Source organism: Nesoenas mayeri (genome assembly GCF_963082525.1).
Source record: "Nesoenas mayeri genome assembly, chromosome: 6".
NCBI lineage: Eukaryota > Metazoa > Chordata > Aves > Columbiformes > Columbidae > Nesoenas > Nesoenas mayeri.
The window spans coordinates 23352861-23374458 of NC_137545.1; the positions used below are offsets into that span (position 1 = coordinate 23352861).

General features: G+C 37.3%; 1 protein-coding gene across 1 annotated transcript in view; it reads right to left on the reverse strand.

The window, feature by feature from the left end:
• Window positions 1-263: 263 nt before the first annotated feature.
• Window positions 264-21598, reverse strand: part of UBR3 (ubiquitin protein ligase E3 component n-recognin 3) — a 120038-nt gene continuing 98703 nt past the window's right edge. The window contains exons 32-39 of the mRNA XM_080346430.1: window positions 18397-18497; window positions 11596-11720; window positions 8006-8113; window positions 7393-7503; window positions 6374-6550; window positions 4772-4981; window positions 3206-3345; window positions 264-2652 (exon numbers count right to left, since the gene is read on the reverse strand). Of these exons, the coding sequence (XP_080202556.1) occupies window positions 2535-2652; window positions 3206-3345; window positions 4772-4981; window positions 6374-6550; window positions 7393-7503; window positions 8006-8113; window positions 11596-11720; window positions 18397-18497 (1090 nt within the window). The 3' untranslated portion in view covers window positions 264-2534. The remainder of the gene's footprint in view (window positions 2653-3205; window positions 3346-4771; window positions 4982-6373; window positions 6551-7392; window positions 7504-8005; window positions 8114-11595; window positions 11721-18396; window positions 18498-21598) is intronic.

Sequence of the window (21598 nt, forward strand, 5' to 3'; positions counted from 1 at the left end):
GGTATAGTTATGAGTAAAATAAAATAATCCAAATTACTAATACAAAATATATGACCGTGTTTAAGTAACAAAACGAAAAAAAAGATCACATTTACTCTCCCTGAAAAGAGCTTCGCATGCATAAATTTTTGACATTTAAATAACTGCCTGGCTTTTGGGTAGAATTCAATAACAATTGCATTTTAGATGAGTGGGGTAGAGAGGGGAAAAAAAAAATAAATCACAAACACACAGATTGACAGTAGACTTTTATTAACATATCTTACAATGTTGATTACTGTATTCCTAGTTTTATACTCTTCTGATGTGTTATAAAGATTGATTTAGATTCTACAGTAATGTACTGTACTTAAATGATCATTCATACAGGATTTCACACCAGAACATTTGAGTAATACACGCACACATCACTCTAGTTGGGACCTGTTATTTTTCAAGGTTAGCTTAATAAAGTAGGATTAAAAAAAGTTACGGGGGAAATCAAAATTCTTGTTTAGCAGCATGCAAGGATATTCAAGTACAATTTTTCAACCAAGTGATTTTGTTGTTGTTGTTTTTAAATTGACTGGTGACTAATTCACCAGTACTAAAATAACCACTCTCAAATACCCAAATGTTGAAGTTAAGGCTAATACTTTTACTTCACATCCATATGCACAACCAGAGAACATTCCATTTTAAATAAAACACAGTACTCAAATTCTGGATACATTATCTCTTGTAAATATAGCATTGGAGCTTCAAACCATGGATTACTCAAGTTCATGAGCCCTGTAATAATGTTATGCTGGAGATGTAAAGAATCCTTTTGCTCTTTATCCACACTTACAAAATGGCCTGATATTCATAATGAGCAATGCAAAAATATTACAGGCAGAACTTATAATACAGTATCAAAAAAGTAGTATTTTGGAAAAAACACAGCCATTTAGTTGGTGAAACAGAGTAATTCTAATCTTACAGGAAGTACTGTAATACTTTTGAAATATATATATATTTATATGTTTGTATAAAAACCAGCATCTTTTATTGTGGGTTTTTTTGAATTGCAGGTATCCAGAAAAGCTCATTGTATTTACTTACTTTTCCTTCTGTCTGTTCTCCTTGATTGCTATACAGTCATTTTATTTCCCCTATACACTTTTCACTAGATAATGACTTCCACTGGGGAACTGCTTTCATTGTATACGTGGTTTTATCATAAGATGTTTTTATTTTACACATATAAATTTTATTTTACACACAAGCTATGAAAGTCAAAACTACCAGGAACTGCTTGGTAGTACTGTATGAAATAGCCAACAAATATCCAACACTTGTGAAAAAACATTAGTAGCAATATATTACATACCAGTATTTTACCTATAATCTTTCCTATCTACTTACATTGTGGGGTTTAGCCCAGTCATGCCTGTTCTCATCAATTTTTTACCCCTCTACACTTAAACTGTTTTGGCATTCATCCAATGAGGCTGCACACGCATTGGCTGATCATCCAGGCTATCTCGCATTTTTGTTTTCCTTTTTAGGAAACCAAGCAGAAAGAACAGTGATTACTCTAAACAAATACAATATGGAGGAACCTCCTGAAATGACAGGAAAGATACAAAATTAGCCTGCACGTTTCCAACCCAATCATTCTGAAATATCTGGTTTGAAACAACAGGCAGGCTTATGGTTGTTACGCTTCTAACTGGGATCTGCTGTGTTGGGCACCATACAAATTCTCTACATACAGCAATTTCTGTATGTGTTATCACTAACAGTTTATTCAATTGATATGGAAAAACAAATGTCCTTTCTGGGGAAAAGAAAAGAAAGAAAAGAATGTGTGTTCTGGAATACATTAGGAGTTATAAGATATCTAATTTACAGCTATTTCACTTCTTTATGGAGAAAAAAAAAAATAAGAAATTCCTGAGAATGCAAAAGTTTTCAGTAATGCCTGAAATATTTCAATAGACCTCTCATGATAAGTGAAATACTCACCAAAATTCAACTTCCAGACCAATTGTTATCATGCAGTCTCACAACCATTTTACAAATCCTGTCTAATTACAAACGCATATCAAGCAAAAACCTCAAACCAACACAAACAAGGCAAAGAAATTTTATGCAACATATTTAGTAGATGTAGTAGACATATACACTGTTTCAGCAAAAACTGCTAAAAACTCAACTCCATGCAGAGAAAAAAAAACCTGACAGCTATCCCTGGAGCCTCTAAACAACTGTAAGTAAAATTGTGCTTCTTAACAATAATGAGCTTTACAAAACAAAAGAAAAATGGACTACTGAGTGCAATCAGATTGCACACATGATTTTGAGGATTTAATTTCAAATTATTGTATCATTATTCAGTAGCAACAGCAGCTAATCTTGCAAAAATTTCACATGTTGTCAAAGTTCCATTTCCCTTTTATGCCCACCCCAAGCCAAAGAGCTAAACTCCCATTCAATTAAAGCTATTGTCAGTCAAGATGCGTTCATTCGCCGTAACACCAATGATATGGTGTGTAGATAATGATGATGATTTACAAGCCGTTATAATGGGGCCCCCATCTTTTATTGATATGATCAAAAGTATGAGATACCCACTGCTGCTCAAGTACTTTGTATCTCTCCTTGCAAATGTAGAGAGGTTTACCACGCCTGTAGGAAAAAAAAAAAAAAAAAAAAGGAAGAGAAAAACTAATTATTAATTATTATATAATGAACATACAATACTTATTTTGCCCAGGGGAAGCATGCATTTTTATTGGTGAGGGGCTTTTGGTTTTGTTTTTAATAACTGTTGGAACTTCCCTTCCTCCCCTTGGATGGCAGAATCCAGAAAACACCTCTTGTTTGCTCAGGCACGTGTTGGAAGCTACGCTCCTTCCCTGCACTGGAATCCAACTGCAGCATTTGATTAAAGGCCAAAGAACAACTTTGGGAGAGAAGTGTTTCCCAATGCAACACTTAGAACTGACTGTCATTGCAAATGGCAACATAGGAATCTGTCTGTTGGGTGCCTGGTGTGTACAGCTCAGTGATCATGACAACATCACCTCTAGGCCGAAAAAAAAGTAGATATGAAAAACAAAGTCAGTCCAGTTTGCAGTAAACGTGGATTTTCCACTCAGTGAAGGCAGAGTATTGCATAACATTAAGTTGAACTACATACAGGAGTAATAATGAAACACACTTGTGATGAAAACATTACCTAAGATCTCTGTCTTCTTCACCATGTGCATCCAGATAAACAGAACCCCAAAGGCAGAAACGATGGCCTCGTATGATAATGATTACAGATGCATTAATCAAAAGAAATATTCCTGTTCCAGCTCCACAGTTTTGAGAATGCTGTAATATTACAGATGTAGAAAGGGAAGAAGGCAAAGATTCTGTCAGTGTCTGTCAACTTTATAACAAAAGTATTTTTAAAATAGTAATTAGTTTCGTCTGAAATACCATACGACCTGTTATTTACTAAGAAATAGTTTGTCAAAGTTCTCCAAGCAAACTATTACTCAACTCCACGTTTTGTGCTGCCATAATAACACTTGCATACAAAAGTGGCTCCCTGCTCAAAAAAGAAAGGATATTTGCTATCATGTAAAAACACAATTACCTAACAAAAATGAGCAAAAATATTCTCTACAATCTTTTAAATTTGTTGTTGCATAGCAAAGTGTATAGCATGGCCAAATATTTTTCACAGATGGAAAGAATAAGAGAAAATGTTCAGCAAAACTTAACATTATCTCTTTTACAATAGTCTCTATTGTTAAACATTTGCCTGCTCTGTCCATTCTCACAGATCAAATCTATGGCTATACAAATTTAGTCAATAGTATTTTTTAATAATTCTTGCTTGTCATTCATCTCTGTGAATGGCATGATCTGTATTCATCAATTAATCTTATCAATTAAAAAAACATGCTCTTCCTATATAGTTTTATTACAATTACAGGCTATAATCCAATCAACTATAGTTCAATATATTATATAATTTAAAAAAAATATAACTTCCTGTTTTCATGAAGCTTGACACCTTAAATCTAACTTAATTCTATTTTAAGTTTTGCCTACCCCTCCTTCTCCTACCCTATTAGCAGTATGAGAGAGAAAGGTGAGTCAATCAATTTAAAAAGGATCCAGGATCCCTCTGAAATTTCTTTGGGTTTGATTTTATGCTCCATTTGTAAATATCTCCCCAACAAATTCCACTCATAGTTTTGTAAAGCCCTTGTCGTTCCAGCCTTTATCACAGGCAGGAAAATAATAGTAGATGCTGTCCAACTCAGGCTCCTGAAAGTAATTACATATTTGCAGACTTTAAAATTTTGCTTCTGAATTGAAGTCAAAGGCCTTAAAATGATGCTTATCTAGCTATAGTCTGCAGAACACTAGGAGATGGTCAGGTGTATCAGAAATTGTAAAAGGAGAAAAAAACAAACCCATACATTGATATTCTTATGTATGCAGAAATCAAGGAAACAAAACAGAGGAAAAATAAAGTAACAGACGAACAATCAGAATGTAGATTAATTTCAATTGGCTACAATGGCTTTGTACGCATTTTTCAGACAGGTGAAATAGGCCACGGGCTTAAAATGGTGAATAAAACTGTTCTCTAGAACCTCGTCTAGGTCCATTTATCAGAAATAAGCACTAAACATTATACAAACACGTTTTGGAAAGAAACCCATTGAAACTGCGCAATAGAGTTAAAAATTATCCATGAGTGTGAGAATCAATTAGAGAATTTGAATTAACTCTCTCTTACCAGTACACATTCACAGTAACTCTGTTGTTTGCAGCACAGTCCTTTCAAGCATACGAAAGTACCACAAACTAGACAAACAGCAGGATCTTTAGGAACCTTGGTACAAACACTACAAGTCTTTCTGTGATAATACTGAAAAATGGTATTATAATTCTCAGGCAACTGAAGCAGGCGTGGCAAGTCCCACTTAGGCTCCTGCATAAGCAACATCTACAAATAAGAGAAAAACAATGTATCAGTTCTACACATGCATTTACCTTTTCTAACAGAATACCAAAGAAAGCAAGCATGCAGCTCAACAATCTCTCATTTCATTTGCATTTCACAAATTTAGAAGTCCAAAGTCACCTTGCAATAGTCACCTGCCTCTGGCTGAATGCCCTCCCCAACTGTGGTCACATTTCATCTTTTGTAACAGGTATGAAATGGGCACTAGCCTTTTCCCAAGGACGTTTTCTAAATCTGACACTTAGTAAGCGCAAAAATCTTCATAGCTAAAACAAGAGGATTAAGAGTGATCTACAGGGAAAACTCCCACTCCCTACACTACGGTAGCTTGGCAACAACACCACAGTATTGCCCAACCCTGGCACTAACTACAAAAGCTGTCTCCTAGCTAAAACTTACACTAAAACTTTCAAAACCAGAACTGAAGTTGGGCTCTGTACAAGATATTTAAAGACATCTGCCTGATTTTCAAAACTCTCTTGCACACATAAATTTTGAGGCCATTAAGAACTTGCCAGTACTCACAAATTTTGGCAAGGGAGGCCACTACCTAAACACTGGTTTCCGAGCTTAAGTCTTCTCTTTTGCTCTTAAAAACAGTCCATTTTTTTTAAAGACAGTGATGTGTTTTCCTTCAACCTACTCGTTTTTACTGTGTTTATAATTGAGGAGCATAGGAGTCAGATGGGATCTTTCTTGCAAGGTATGAAATAAAAAAAAAAAAGGAAAATATGCATGGTGCAGATCACATTACGGACCGCAGAACATATCTGGCTTGCCTCTTTGACACCATCAGCTTAGGAGAGGGCGACCTGAATTGTTGAGATGCAGCTTCTTCATAAAAACAATGCAATGATGTTGAAACGTTTCACAACTGATATTCCAATTGCACTGATTCAAGCCTTGGTATTCTTTCTTTAACCTTCAGAGAAGTTGTACTGTCTTTCATCAGTTAACTAGTAAACATTTTTTATCCTTTTGATCTTTTTCAGTATTGCAACTAAAGGTGCTGAAACATATCAATAATGTCTAATAGCCAAGAAAAACTGCTGGTATTTTCTGAAAAGCCAAAATTTCTACTACATGTCCTTGATATGCTTCAGGTACAGAAGACATGGGTACACTTAGTATCATCTAAGGATAATGGTTCTATTTTCTGCCTCCAGTAATCATATATAAAAAAAAAACAAAACAGATTTTCTTATTTTTGTTTTTAACCCATCCAACCCATATCCACTAACTAGTATTTCCAATTACAATTGCTCTCTCATTTACAAGTCAGTTTCTCAGATCCTTATCCAAAACAACAGTGTGCGCATAGTGAACCAGACACTGAAGAGCTGCTATTTTGAATGAAGTAATTTTGCTACATACCTTTACTTGATCTGGATGCGTATCTGAAAATGACACCAATTCTGAGCACCACTGTGATATCATGTCAAATGCTGGCACTGGCCAATCGAGACAAGAGGCACTGGTGAACTGATGAGCCGACTGAAAAGATGGTAAAAGACCCAGGCAGCTTGCAAGAACTGTGAATTCTTCATCTTCCTTTTACGTATGAAACCAGAGAGGTTTAGATTAATGCCTACACTCTGAATTTTTAAATACTTTATTAAAAATGCATCTACTCCAATAAAAACAGTAAAGACATTCTAGTATAATAACGCTAATAGTAAAGTTCAGAGACATAGAGAAGCTTTCGTTTTTCCCAGATTACCTCAAACTGGATGCTCAAATTACAAGAAAAATGGTCAGAATTAAAAAAAAACCAAAAACCAAACCAACCCACCCAACCCAAACACCAGACAAACCCACAAATCTAACACACACAAATAAAAAAAAGAAAACCCCAAACTTCCCAATAATTTTCTTCCTGTTCAGCACCCATATTGGTTTGTAGCTGTTTTAGAGATGAAATGGTTTGGAGGCAAGGAAATGAGGGAGCTGCCCTGCAATAAACTCGAATCAGTCAGGGAACTGAAACGTAATTGTCCACTAATGCAATGTCTCCCAAGTCCTAGTGTTAACGGGCATTAAACAGAATCAAGACTGAATTCCAGTCTGTGTGGCAATTAAGACATCTCTGCAAATGCTGCACAAGTTTAAAAAGTATGTTGGTATTTTTTAAGAGAGGCATCTGTGATTGAATAAAATAAGCATGAATTTGCTGGATTTTAAGGATATAGTACCATTTTTCTGGGAAGCTGAGCTGCCTTAAAAACAAATTTATGGAAGAGAAATACTGCTGCAGAGCAATGCTGTGAAATATAATAAAAGAAAAATCTTAGGATGGGAAATATATGCCATGAAAAAAGACACTCGAAAAGGCTAATTTTTCATTCCTAGCTTTTAAATGGAAACACTTGAGTATGCTCCTCTCTAATCTGTACCTGGCAACTAGGTAAATCCCCTCCAAAAAGATGGTGTTGAAGCAGGCTCGTGATCCTGAGGAATGGCAGGCAGAACTGCTGCAGATCGCACTCTACAGAATCAGGATTTACCTGCGGGGGAAAGAAGCAATTACTGAATTCCAACCCAGAAAAACTGTCTCCTATGTAAGAAACTCCAATATGAACCAAACAGTTTTTAAGCATACCGTATAAACCACTGCATCAAGAATACGTTCTGTAGGCCAGCATTTCTCTAATAATCTGAAAGAACTCTGGGTTTTCTTTCTCCCTTGACAAATGTTTTTTCTACTTAAATATTCAGTTTGTCAAGTTTCTGAAAGGTCTTTCATACATATGATTAAAACCCACAATTAGTAGTAGTATTTGTCAAAAACTTTTTCAACAAAGCACTGGCCACATATGATGTTAGTAAAAGAAAGATTTGCACAGGCAAACTGTCTCAAAGGGATGTCCTTTGATCTAGAAAATAGAGAGTTGTATTGCAGTCTTTAGCAAGATCAGAGAAAAATTATTGCAACAACAAGGCCGAAAAACTTAAATAACAGACAGAAAGGGGACATGCTAGATACATTCTCAAGAGATTTGCCAATACCACTGTTAATTCTTCAGTCTCTTGTTCTTCATATATCTTCCCCTTAGACAGCTCACTAATCACGTGGCCCAGCAACACTTCCCAAGATTTTTCCCCACTGGATGTATTCTGCAAATAAGAAGGAAAGAAATCCAAAGTGTCATGAAAAGGACAAAAAGTTCCTGTAAAAGTAGCAGTGATGATGTACATTTCCTTTTCATCGACACATGCATTTTGTCCTACAGAGATACACATTGTATTAAAAAACCAATTCTACAGAAAGCTCACAGAGTGAAATGTGAATTGCTACTTCAGTTACATATGTTCTAAACTGAGTGTTATATGAGAGAACTTTTATAATGTTCCATTTCTCACGTTTTTTCTGTTTACTTTAAAATTGAGAAGGTTCACTTTTTGGATTCTTTGTGTTTTGACAGAATGTGAATTCCAATACAACTAATTAAAAAAATACAGTAATTTTTAAAAATGTACCAACCAGAACAAATTACAAAACACTTGCTATGTATCTTAGATTGCAACAAGTCTATCGAAAATGGAAAGTTGTGTTTGGAATGTGCAATATCTACTACAGATAGGAAAAAGTATTTAGTGGAAAGAATAAATAGCCATTTAACTTTGTGCAATAGTATTTACATTTAAAGGCAATTATAGCAAGCCATCAGAAATAGAAAGCAGTATTCCCATAAAGATTTTTCTTCTAATTCATAACAAATTATACCCAGGAAAAACATGATTGGATGCGAATTTTGATCTCTGTTAGTATATAATCAACACAACAAACAACGAGGGAGCGGAATGCTACTGGGATACTTTAAAAAAACCCAAAGCAAGGAGGTGAGATTAAACATACAAAGGCTTCAGTATATAACAACGTATATAATTAATCAGTTTGTTTCTTTAGTGCATTTAGACATCAATTACAGTTGTTATTTTAGATGGGGTCTTCACCTTTCAGCATCGGGAAGGCAGACTTGTTGCTTATGCTCATAGTCTTAGAACCAGAAGGCCACATAAATAAATTGGCAGTTAGGACAAACCTTTCGTCTACTTCATTCCTGGCAGTTTATTCCACAGGCATTTACAGTGTGCTTCATATCATATGACTATGAACTAGAGTGAAGTTGGGAATAAGAAGTAGAATATCCACCTCCCAGCCTTGCTGAGAAATTAAACTCTTAATATCGTGTAATCATTCAGCATGAAGACAGAGGAAAGACTTCCGCTTATGTTTAATGTCTGGAACACCAAACTGTAAAAGTTACTTCACTTGGCAGTAATCACAGACAAAAGGTAAGTAAGGTGCGATCTGCGTAGTCATCCTGGGATCAAAACGTCAATATTATAGCACAGAAGAAAAAGCCAGCTTGAACCATAATTTTAAACCATTTGGGCCTCAAGAAACTTCAAAGGAAGAACTTGGATTCCTAAACTAAAACCCAGCTTTCCTCGTGATGTGCAAAGAGCAAGAATTAATCTGAGGACTATGGCTAGGCTCAAGAAGAGAGGGGCTGGGAGAAAGGAGCAGGGAGCTGTGCGACTGCCACTGGCCAGTCCTCAGCGCTCAGGAGTCTCTTGCACACACATGGGGTCCAGGCAGCAACGTTACACAGGAGGAGGAGCAGGAAACTGGAAAGACATCTGGGGAAGCACAAACTTGCATGTGAGACTTTCGCAAAGCCTCTGCACTTGGAGTGGGATGGAAGCTAAGAATGAAGTGTATAGGAGTCCCTGAACGCCTGAGGGCCACACAGAGATCACGCTAAGCACGTACTGCCAAGCTGCTGTCAGAACTTGGACCTTTGTACACATGATCTACATGAGACGGACAAGAAGGAGGAAGATGTTTTAAAGAGGGTGAGATGCTGTAAGTATAGCACTTATCAGCAGGGAGCAGTGTTCTTATCTACCTCTTTTGTTCTCCCAGTTGGAAAACTCAGCCTTGAATGGGCTTCTCACAGTAAAAACGTCAAAATTCTCAAACTGACAGAAGTTGATCTGTCGTGTTATTTGAGTTACACTAAATCACAACATCTATTCATAGTAACATACTGTTTAATGTGCTACTATTTCCCACTCAGCCTTATCATCCAGCAAAGACCAGCACATGAGTGAAAACTCCACTAAAACAGAATGTCTTTAACATCAAGAGAGATGGCTACTTCATAAATCCATCACCTAAGCCATCACCATAATTTGCAAGCCTCGTGTACATAGTACTTTGTGTGAAGCAAATACTTTCACATACTTGTATAAAAAACATTTTGGTATTAACAGGTAGCAAGCCCACCTACTGCATGCCCTGTCTATTTTCATACAATAAAACCTCTCACTGTAGACGGAAAATGAAGCATTGTAAATATATGTTCAGCTGAATTCCAACCTCTGCTTACTAAGAAAAATGCAGTCCTTGTTTATCATATGGACTACAAAAGCATATAAGCTGGTAACACTTTATTCATATGCATTCTACTACAAACTTCAAACTGCAAAATTATCTATCACTTGGGAATCACCCAAGTGAACAGAAAAATGGAAAAAACCCTCACCAGCAACAATCTCAAGCAAATGTTCTTGAAAGTCTAAGAAAAGAAGGGGGTAGAGAGGGAGCTAACAAAATGCAGTACTGCCCAGTGATCTCAAATGCTCAATATAAGTCCAGAAGAAAAGCATCCCACACAGAAGCAGCTTGGCCAGCAGATAATTTGTCTTCACTGCCTTGGAGCTGTGACTGATCAGTATGACAAATTCAACTTACATGTGAAAAGCAGGTCACGCTTCTCAGTGTGTGTTTTATTTAACTGCCAACATAATCTAAAGCGCAGCTGCTGTATAAAGGTGTTTTCCTCCTCCCATTTCCTCTCCTGGCCCCACACTTCCATCCTTCCCCTTGGCCTGGCTCTCTTCTGACCTTCTGGGGAATCAATCCATGGAGCAGAAAAACCAACGGAGGGATTAAATGAATGTTGGTGCCAGTGCAGGGAACTGTGTCTTTTGGTGGGAATGGGCATTCAATCAGCTGAACTGAAATAGCAAGACGCGCCTTCACTTCACTTGTAAATATGACCAAAAGGCAAGGAAATGATGGTGAAATATCTACCTACCTAGTCTACAAATTTCCTTCTTTGCCTCTTTATCACATGGGCCCTCTAGACCACATATTGAAAGAAATTTATATGGCAAGCCACAAATAGCATGAAAAATAAGATGACAGAGTTTTTTTTCACCACCACCAAGTTTGCCGGCTTTTGCCGCGCAGCAGTACATTAGATCAACCCACAGTTTACCTAGAGAGGCTCCAATTTCACAGGAAGGAGAGCTGTATTTACCCAATACCATTGCAACAAACTAAAGACAGAAACTTTAGAGATACAGTCTCAAATCTGAAATTCAGTTCTGGAACTAGATCTTCATTGTGAATCTCTTCAGTCTCATCACATACCAAAACCTGCAAAAATTGCACACGCAGAAACAAAACACTGGGTTTTTGCAAGGTAAAAGCAAATTATTATATGCAAAGCACAAGTACTTGTTACATTCCTATCAGAAATACATAAGCAAAATTTCATAAATGTTTTAATAAATTAACCAACCTTTTTGAGAGCTCCTGACTCCTTCCATGCCATCCTTTCTTCAGCACTGCATTTAACAGAAAATGCTGCCAAGGCTTGAGTATACAATAAAGTGAACAGCACTTTTATAATGCAGGTGAAGTGTTCTGTAAAACAAAGAAAGTCACTTTTAAACACTTGATATTTTTAGCAAATAAACTGATTACAAAGTCTCTAGTTATGGAAATGACGCTTCTCAAATGAAAAGCAAGTGCTACACGAAAAGTACAAATCTCCAAAACATACAGAACAACATAAATATATTTACTGGCTTTCAAAAATCATTTGGCAGCTGTAGTGAACAGAACAAGTACAGGGCAAGTAATTTTCCACTGCTCCATATGTTCACCTTAATCCTGATCGGCAGTGACTTCCTCCTAGGGACCTGGTGATACTACAAAATTCTGTTTTGTCCAAACATTACATCAAGTTAAGCTACTGATTACTGATAGCTATGACTAATTGGGTGCTGCAGATGTAAGCAAATGCATATCCTACCATCTCTTCTGGCAATGATTAAACCATCTGGGGTAAGTTACATTCATACAAATACCAGAAAAGTGAAGTTCCCAAAGACAGACACTGAGCATACTTGAGTCTGTATCTCTTTGCTTCCAGATACGGGTCCGGCCATATAAGGCTTGCTGCAAACCACTCTTTGGCGACTACCTATTACTGGACCTCATGTGAATACAGAAGAAGACGAAAGACTGCCTGCCATTTTAAAACTTACCTTTATTTGTTTACAATTTTTCATAATATTTAAAGGATTATTACCTCCTACTCATAGGCTGCAGGAGAAAGGTTTTGAAATCTTTTTTTGGGGAAGCTAGCAACACAGGTAAAATAAGACTTCCTAAAATTGGAACAGGAAAAAAGGCTGAAATGAAGATACACTAGCAGTCCATTTTCTCTTTTTACTTCAGGTTGTATTTCCCATCCCAAATTATCTAATTTTTTAAAATCTTGGTAGATCAAAGAAGTTTCTCTCATCAGTTACACCGTTCCTTAAGCACACACATAACTATAATATATATCTAAAACAATGTATGCAAAAATGAGTGTTTTAAAAAGTCCTTTCAGGCTTTGAAGTCAAGCAAAACAATTTTATTTACATAAGCACCTCACAGAAATTAGGTTAAATTCATTCTTTCATCCCAAAGGGTTTAAACAAGCTTTGTATATGAAAATGAAAACCAGGTAAGGGAGATGAAACTCATCGCTTCTCCTTCCTTAGCCAGGATCTGAGTACACAATTAAATTTGTGAAATCACAATTGCTTTTGTATGTAATAAATCTTTACAAATCAAAACAGACATAGATTTTAAAACTTTATATGCTACTGAATATATACAATAAGCACAATTTAAGCACCTAAATGATAATTTGTAACTAAGTACAGAAAAAAGTACGCTTTTAATTACAATCTTCCTATGGAGCTTCTGTTACACATGACAAGGAATGCTGCTATACTTCATCTGCCCCATTCTAGAGCAGGTAGCACTACAATGTTTTTTCCTGTCCAGTTTCCGCAGAAATAGAATTCACCAATGCCATTAGATCTCCAGGCCCTACTACTTTCCTCTGCAGAAACCTCAATTTTCTTAGCAATCCTCCTCCTAAGGAATAACTGCAGGCAAGCTTCCAGCAAATTTTCTAGGACTGGTATCTAGCAGAATAAACCACACTCTGTCATAGAACTGTAAGAATTGCCTCTTTGGCCTGAGCTACAGTCTATAGTGGTAGCTAGAACTGAACTGAAGCACTGAGTCAGTGACAGGCGAGAGCCCCTAAGCCCGATGGCAGCCTGTGCCAGCAGGAATGGAAACGGCTGCACCTGCAGCAGCCCCAGAGCACGGGGGGCATTCCTGGACCTGCCCCAGCCCCCTCCCCGGCCAGCCCCCGTTCTGCCGAGGGGATGGCGCAGCGCTCAACACTGGCTGGCTCAGCACCCTCAGAAACTATCACATTTTTTTAAATCTGGTTTTTGTTAAATATTATTACTTCTTGTTTCTATCCCCACCTTGATACTTATTGTTCACTTCACTGGAAGTATTATATCTAGTGTATATTACGTTTTAAAAAATAAATTTATGTTCTTGTATTTACTTACATGTATGTGACTCATTAATTACTACAAATTACATTTTTGGAGAAGCCAGAATTAGACAAGAAAACACTATCTCCTACATTTGGGTCACCCTTAAGAAGTCTTGACTTCTGCACACTTTTGTTTTTTAGGAAAATACCACAGGAGCAGCTCAGAGGCCGCACACTGTGTCAGCAACACCCAGGCTTTGAAAACAAGCATTGAAGAGTCACAAACACATCCCATGGGAGACATAAAACACCAGTCAGAGGATCAATGATTATTTCATTACTATGTATTATCTCTCATTTGCAGAATGCAAAATATTTGACAGCTGTAGGTATCCATAAACCTGGAGCTGTTACACTTGTCTCCTGCAAAGAGCAATCTTATTTACCTTTTCACAACACGTGTGGGGGCTGCGTGGTGTTTTCCTGCAGCCATCTTGGTGGAGGCCATGGTTTCGCTACATCTTCATTCGATGTAATAATTCTAAAGACTGTTATTATCTTTGTATGCTGTGGAGTTAACTATGGGACTGCCAGTCCCTTCTGTTGCAGATGAGATACTGTGCAACATTCTGCACTAAAATGCACTCACGACTTCTGTGTTTTTATGTAAACAACCTAATCAGATGTTCTGACAGTCTAAAAGGTATATTATTATGGCTAGGCCGTTATAATCAAAACAGAGGTTAATGCAGAATTTTTGTTCTTATTTTTGAATAATATTGAGAAATGCTTTTTATGTTCTTATTTTTAGAACTTTTGGAACCAAATTACTTCAAGGCATCCTAACCATTATATGCATTAAACAAACGCTCTTAAAAATAAAGTTTACACAAGGAGCACTTCTAGAACTCTAATTTTAACATTAGTAAAAGAAATGTGCAGATGAATAAATGTATTACTAACAATATGCATCTTTTAATTTCAGTATAAAATTAGATGATATTTGTTGGCAGGCAATGACTGCAGAAAGAATCCACAAAATGAACCAAATGCAAAATTAAGGACCTAGGACCTTTTCTAGTGAATTCAGAAGGGCATCTTTATATAAATAACCTTTGAAAATATTCTTCTTGATCTAAAGCTTGAACAGTTACTTGAAAAAATAACTTCAGAACAAAGGGAGACAGCACTGAACTTCAGATAATCCATGAAAGGTAAATTGAAAGTTCCAGGATACAGATAAATATTTCAACTTCCACATTGAAATTGGATACCAGTCAAGCTGATTACATTCATTCTATATTTAGTCAAGATCCTTATCCGATCATTAAGGAAAAGTGCTAGCGTTTGCCTGAGTGCTGCTTGCTGCAGTTTGTTGCACGTCATTGAAACTTTACAGGAAAAGAACGTGTCAGAACATCCAGGTCAGGTTCTTCAGCACCCAGGCTTACCAGAATTGCAAAAGAAAGGGAGAATTGAGGTGTTACACACTAGAGAAGAAAACCTCTCCCACAGTCCACAGAGTGGCTAAACTCTCAAAACCAAGTTGGAGCACATCCACCACTCCCAAATCACGGATCTCCTCAAAGCAGCCCTGTGGCCTGTCAGGGCAAGGCCCGGCTGTGCCGCAAGGCTGCTGAGGGATGCTCCGAGCGCCGCGTCAGGCCATTGCTGGCCAGCTGGCCACCTACTGCAGCCTCAGGCTCACTCCTGCTCACCCAGAGCCCAGGTTTTACACACTTTGCCACAGTATGATATTTTTCATGTTCAAAGCAAAGCAGAAAATGAAATCACTGAAAGCGACGAGACTCTGCACTTCTAGAAATCTGGCCGCAGGGCTCCCAAGTCAGGTGCTGGGAAAATAAAATTCTTTGCAATTAATGGTAACAAAGAAGAAAGTTTAATTTGTATCAAACGACTTGTTCAGCATATAGAAACTGTGCTGCAGGAAAGGGTGGTGGGGGGCTTTGAATTCAATTTACAAGGACAGATTTAAGTTTGTTAACCACCAAGCCACTGTCTCCACTTCCATACTACCTTTCTTCACAGGCAACACCATTTTCTGTTTGTGCAAGGAAGGACCTAGAAATTCTAAAAACAAAATACTAATTTTCTGCAGAGTCCCAATTCACACCACCATGAATGATGCCCATCCTCTGCACAACTGTCACAGAATTAAACCAGAAACTCCTACGAGGATTATAATGTATGTAGTCTTGCACAATTTCAAAATGCTGAGCTTATGAAGCCTTAAAAAGCTTTGCCCATGTTCTAGTGACAAATAAAAATCTAACAAGTTGTTCTAGTATCTTGAACACAGCTTTTATTTTGCTGGTTACACTACACAGGAGACGTACACTATCTTCCTCATTCCCTACTTTGTAAACTGTTAAGTGCTTGTAAATGCTACGACCTCCACCACAATGCTTCCCTCATTAAAAAAAAAAAAAAAAAGAAAAAAGAAAAACCAGTAGTGCTCTTTCTTTGTGATGTGTTCAGATCAGTTTTCCTCTCTGAATGAAGAGGTTGAACAGTGATGACATTTTTATTGCTTTAATCAATGTCGGATTGAAAAAGATACCAACACCCATCCGAAAGAGAACAGGGTAGTTAATGTGATTCCTAACACTGTATCTGAAAGACAAGAGAAGTAGTTTAGGTCCTCCTTACAGAAAGTCAGTGTTTGTAGGAAACATAGTAAACAAAAGGGATTTCGAGTACAAACATGAAGATTGAATACCTGATGAACTGGTTTAGTTTCCTGTAAGGACACAAACACAGTTTCTTTTAATACATCCACATACCTAATAAATGACACTGCAAAACCAGTCCCATTACAGGAGAGTGTCCATGATAAAAGAGGAAGAAAATCTTCAATGGATTCTAGATCCTACAGATACTTCTTTATTATTAGTGAAGTATTCTGCACCACAACCTCTTCTGCACTGTAGTTAAGTGTATTGCTAGACACTGGAAATACATGTCACAGGCATCCATCTCCTGTCTGCATACTGGAGTCCAGCCAGGCCCATGAAAATGTCATAGCAGCATAGAAAGTTCAGGAAGCAGTTGGGTGAAATGTAGATTCTTTTCTTTCACCCGTCACTGACCTGCTGTGTGACCCTGCACAAGGCATTTTACCTTTTCATGCCTCAGCTCTCTACCGAGAACTAATGACATGAAGTTCAACTCTGTGACTTACACACCCATTACAGAAGTCCTAAACAAATTTGTTATGTGTCATTTTTCTGAACTGCATCCTACACCCCAAGACAAAGAAATCATGAAAGACTTTCTTTTTATTCTGCCTAACCATTCTGATGAAACAAAAATTAGAAAGATAAATGGCAATTTATTTCCAATTTAATGCTTAGCAGATTTGAAGTGGTTACACATTCATCTTCCTCCTGCCACTTGCCATTTCCCTTTCAACTGCAACACACACTAAACCTCAGAGCAACAGCAAAACATGTTGCTGATATGTCATATTTTACAGAATTCTCCACAGGATGCCTATTAATTGCACATTGTCTTTCCTATGATAAGCTATACTTTTATAAACAGTGTTTTTCAATGCTTGAATATAAACTGCAAAAAATCATTGCTTGTACTTTGGCTTCACCACTCCCCTGTATTTCAGAAGATGTTAGTCTTGTTAAACTTTTGTTTACTGCTTTTGTTAAGTCCTTCCAAGAAAAGCTAAGTTAAACTGTAGTTAAAAAAAAGTACATTTTAAACAATAGACTTCCTATTCAAAAATGTTTTATTTTCCTAGTATTTTCATATTCTAATAATTTATTGCACATACTTAATCCATAAAAATGTACATTGAATAGAAAAAAACCCACCCATGATGTCAACAGATACACACAGAATCAATTGAGCTGAATTTGAGCATTCAACAACTCTTAAGTGGAAACAGAGCTTCTCCTGTACTTTGTAAGTTAGGTGTATGACTCGAGAGAATAGTCCCTGTATTTACCTATTTACACATTAACAGAACTCAGCAGTTGTCAGAATTGCCACACAGACACTAAAGCAGATGCTCTGTTCAATCTCAGTGTAGTGAAAAAGACATCTGTTTGTTAGTTCTCATTGTAAAATAAACGTATAGTCAGAGACCAGAGGGTCTGACCTACCCATCTTCTGGAGTATATACTATTAGCAAGACGGACCAGGTTCATCTGTTCCTTTTATACAGAGAAATAATTTTAGGTTGATTTTAGTAATGAAAAAAATTTAGATCTTAACTGTCTATTTAATATTTATCACAGATTATAATATATGCTGTCTATTGAAGTTGCTGCATTACAGCAATTATCATCTTCATATATGATCTGCTGTTATGTAAGACTGCTGCAGTGTAACCTCTGAAATTCAAACCAAATGACAATCTTTTGCCCCATGGCACTCAGTTCAACTTCAAGTATTGAGCTGCCTCTCTAAGCAAAGAGATGAAGGTCAAACAAAGGACACTGTTCCTTCAGTAAAAGTACTTAATAGTTTTTGCTCAGCTCTTGTATCTTTACCGACTAGGCTGACTGATGAGGTGAGAAGACGGGGGACACAGATAAGCCTGTCGACCCACAACAAAAATTCTGTTCAATGCCACCTCCTGTAGATAAGGCAGAAACCTTATTTTAGAATACACAGTAGACAAGCTACAATTTACCATCCTGGAAATCACCATGAACGCAGCTTCATCTACATAATGATCCAAATATAGGTATTTTTGTAACATACCTTTGTGCAATGGTTGAGGCATGGTTAAAATCTGGATAAGCAAAAGGGATGAGACATCTCTGTAAAGCACAGGAACTTCTGGCAGCTCCTCACTTACCAGCCTGGAAAGAAAACCCAAAGAAAATAACTTCTGATACTATAAGCTCATTTTTAATTTTCAGATTTTATTTTGCATTTTAAATATTATTACATTTTATATTAAGCCTACAGAAGCCAAATATCTGACAATTTGCTAACTGGTCTTGATTTTAAAACCATTTAATGTTACTACTGGATTGTAATAACTCAAGATGAAATCACCATTTGAGTACCTGATTCTTGTTAAAGTACTTTGAAACTTTCCAAAACTGACTGAAGTAGTTATGTACATGTACAGAATCGGGGAACATCCAGTATTTCACTTTTAGAACTTGTATTCTAAAATAAGAAAATATACTGCCAAGCAACATAATAACTTAATGGGTTTTCAAAGCATGGCATTTCACAAGTGTACAGACCTCCATGATGTAACACCAACAAATCCTCAGGTTACATTTATGTTGGAGAATGCCAAGACCTTAGAAAAGATTTTGCTTTCCTTTATGTATGAAAATGAAGATTCAAGCAGTCATCACAGATGGGATTATGCAATCTTACCCATAGTCTTTATTTTAAACCTGTATGGCTAGAAGGACAGCAAATAAGCACATATGAGATACTGCAAAAATTTGAACTCTTTGGATTCACTGAATGACATAAAATCCACTTGTAATCTTATACTAAAATGCAGAAAATGCTTGCAGGTAGAAGGTAGTATTTTTCTAGCTTGGTGCAGCAATATTCAACAATACTCCAACCAACAGTATTCTACAGGTTCAATAGCCGAGTCAAAATGGTGAAATATCAAAGTGGCAAAAAAAAAATCATTCTTCCCTCTGGAAACGACAGGGAGTGTGAAGATCTCACACAGGAGCAGGTGGTACAATGCAATATGGATCCTCCAACAGCCAGACACGAAAGGTGCTGTTTGGGTTCTTATTCCCAGTCCCAAACAGTGGCGGTGGGAGCTGGATGGCTGCTGAATGCAGTAACCAAGGAGGAGATGTCTGTTCGCAACATTTACCTGTACTACTGCCACAGGAGCTGTATTGTGAGGCCTCGGTTTAACTGACCCTGACTCTCTCATGGAAAAAAGTCCTCGATGGCTTCTTACAAACAAACCCAAATGTTGTATAGGAAAAGCGCCACATGCTACTGTGTTCCTTTTGATTACCATGTGATTGAAATGCTGTTCTGAAAGGGCATGTTCTTTCTACCACTCCTTAGGCTTTTTCATCTTTTTTTCCTCCTCTTTTGTCATTCTTTTCACTGGTCAGAAATTGCAGAAAAAAATGATTCTCCCTCTCCTGGTAGGAGCTTCCCTTACTTAGGGCAGCTATAGGCACCTTTGGAAGTCAGGAAATCAAAACACCTCTGGCCTGCTCCAGTTTCAAGGTTATCTTCATGCTTTCTTGTAGCAATTTTTCCTGTCCTGCAGGTAAACCGCCACTGATAAAGCACTAGGGAGTTGTACTGGAAATAGATGTATATCCTTATTAGGATCTACACCCCAAAGCACAGCCTCACTCTCCTCCTTTTGGTTGTTCCGCAGGACACCGTGGACCCCAGAGTTTCCCAACAAGGCTCTGAAGCCCTCACACAAGTGCCCAAGTACAAACAGGCTGAGGAAAAAAACCACACAGACAAGACATTTAAGCTCTCTTCTGCCTCAGCTCTGCCCTTTCAGAGCACGACTGCTGGATTGTTGAGTCTAATTATTGCCTCTTCCAAGAGCACCAAACTCTCCCTCTGATCCAACCCAGTTGCTGCTGGTGACTCCATCAGCACAGCTGATGCCTCTCTTCATGAAGGTGCCAGGGGCCCTTGGTGCCATCCACCACACACAGGTACAAACTGAGCTCTTGCAGATGTGTATGGGAAAAGGTCGTCCACATGTGGTGGGATGTGCAGGGACGTGTCACATCCCTAGTGCCTTCCAATAGCTCTGGGGATCCAGCCAGCCCAGCGTCTCCCACGCACACAACATGGGGCTGCTTTTGGAAGGAAACCCCGATGTAGTTACTGGTTTAACGGAAACTCAGCCATCTCCCTACAAAGGGCACTGTGAGGAGTCACTTACGGTATGAATTGTAACATGCAGAAGCAGTCACTTAAGAGGAGGATTAAAACAACACTTCTGGTCATATTAAGTGTGTTATCCAACGATACGTTTTCTAACTACTTTCCTTCCCCTCTCTCCCAGCTCAGTAAGGCACGTTCTGAAGCAATAATTTTATTAAATGGCACAACACTCTCCAGTGTGAAAATAAAGTCACAGAAAACATGGTCTGACAGTTCCTTTAGAATTTATGAACCCAAACAACTACAGAATAAACACTATCCATAACGCCTCTTGTTATAATTGATCATTTCATAAAATGATTGTTTTAAAACATTTATATTTGGGAGCCTCCTAAACAAAACCCAAATATTCTGAAATTCTGTATGCTGAATTCTAAAGACAACAAATGGGGCAAAAATTTGTATAATGCTACCAAGTCTCATTTTCAAAATTTTCAGGCAATGAAGATGCTAATCTCACTAAGTCTCTCAAATTCTGCTTTTACCTACAGCTAGTTCTATTTTATTATCTATGACACTGAATTTTAAAACAACCCTCGTTATGTAAGGACTTTAAAATCAAGGACTATCTATTAAATTACTTCCCACCTTTAATTTTTAATTTATATATAAATTTGGGAAGAAAATTAATTTGGAATAACATGAAGACAAAAAAAAATAACTCTCTCTGGTCACATTTAGTTGAACACCTCTTTTTGAAAGGGGTATCAATAAAATTTAACAGTCATGTAACAATTAGGTCAAATATCAGTTCTGACAAAATTAGGAAATATTCTGATATATACAGAATACCGTGACTGACTAGCAACATCACAACTAAATGAATTCATTTTCACATGCAGGACCAAGTGAATTCTTTGTCTAATTTATTCATTTCATATGTATCGGAGAAGTAAAGCTACATTAAATGTCAGGGTTTTAGATAAGCTGCTTCCGTTTACATCAAGCGCTGCAGCATATGAAGTGCTTAAAAACTGCTCTGTCATTTGTTAAGAGCCTAAGCAACTTCTTCATTATGACAATGAAACTGAATTTATAAAAT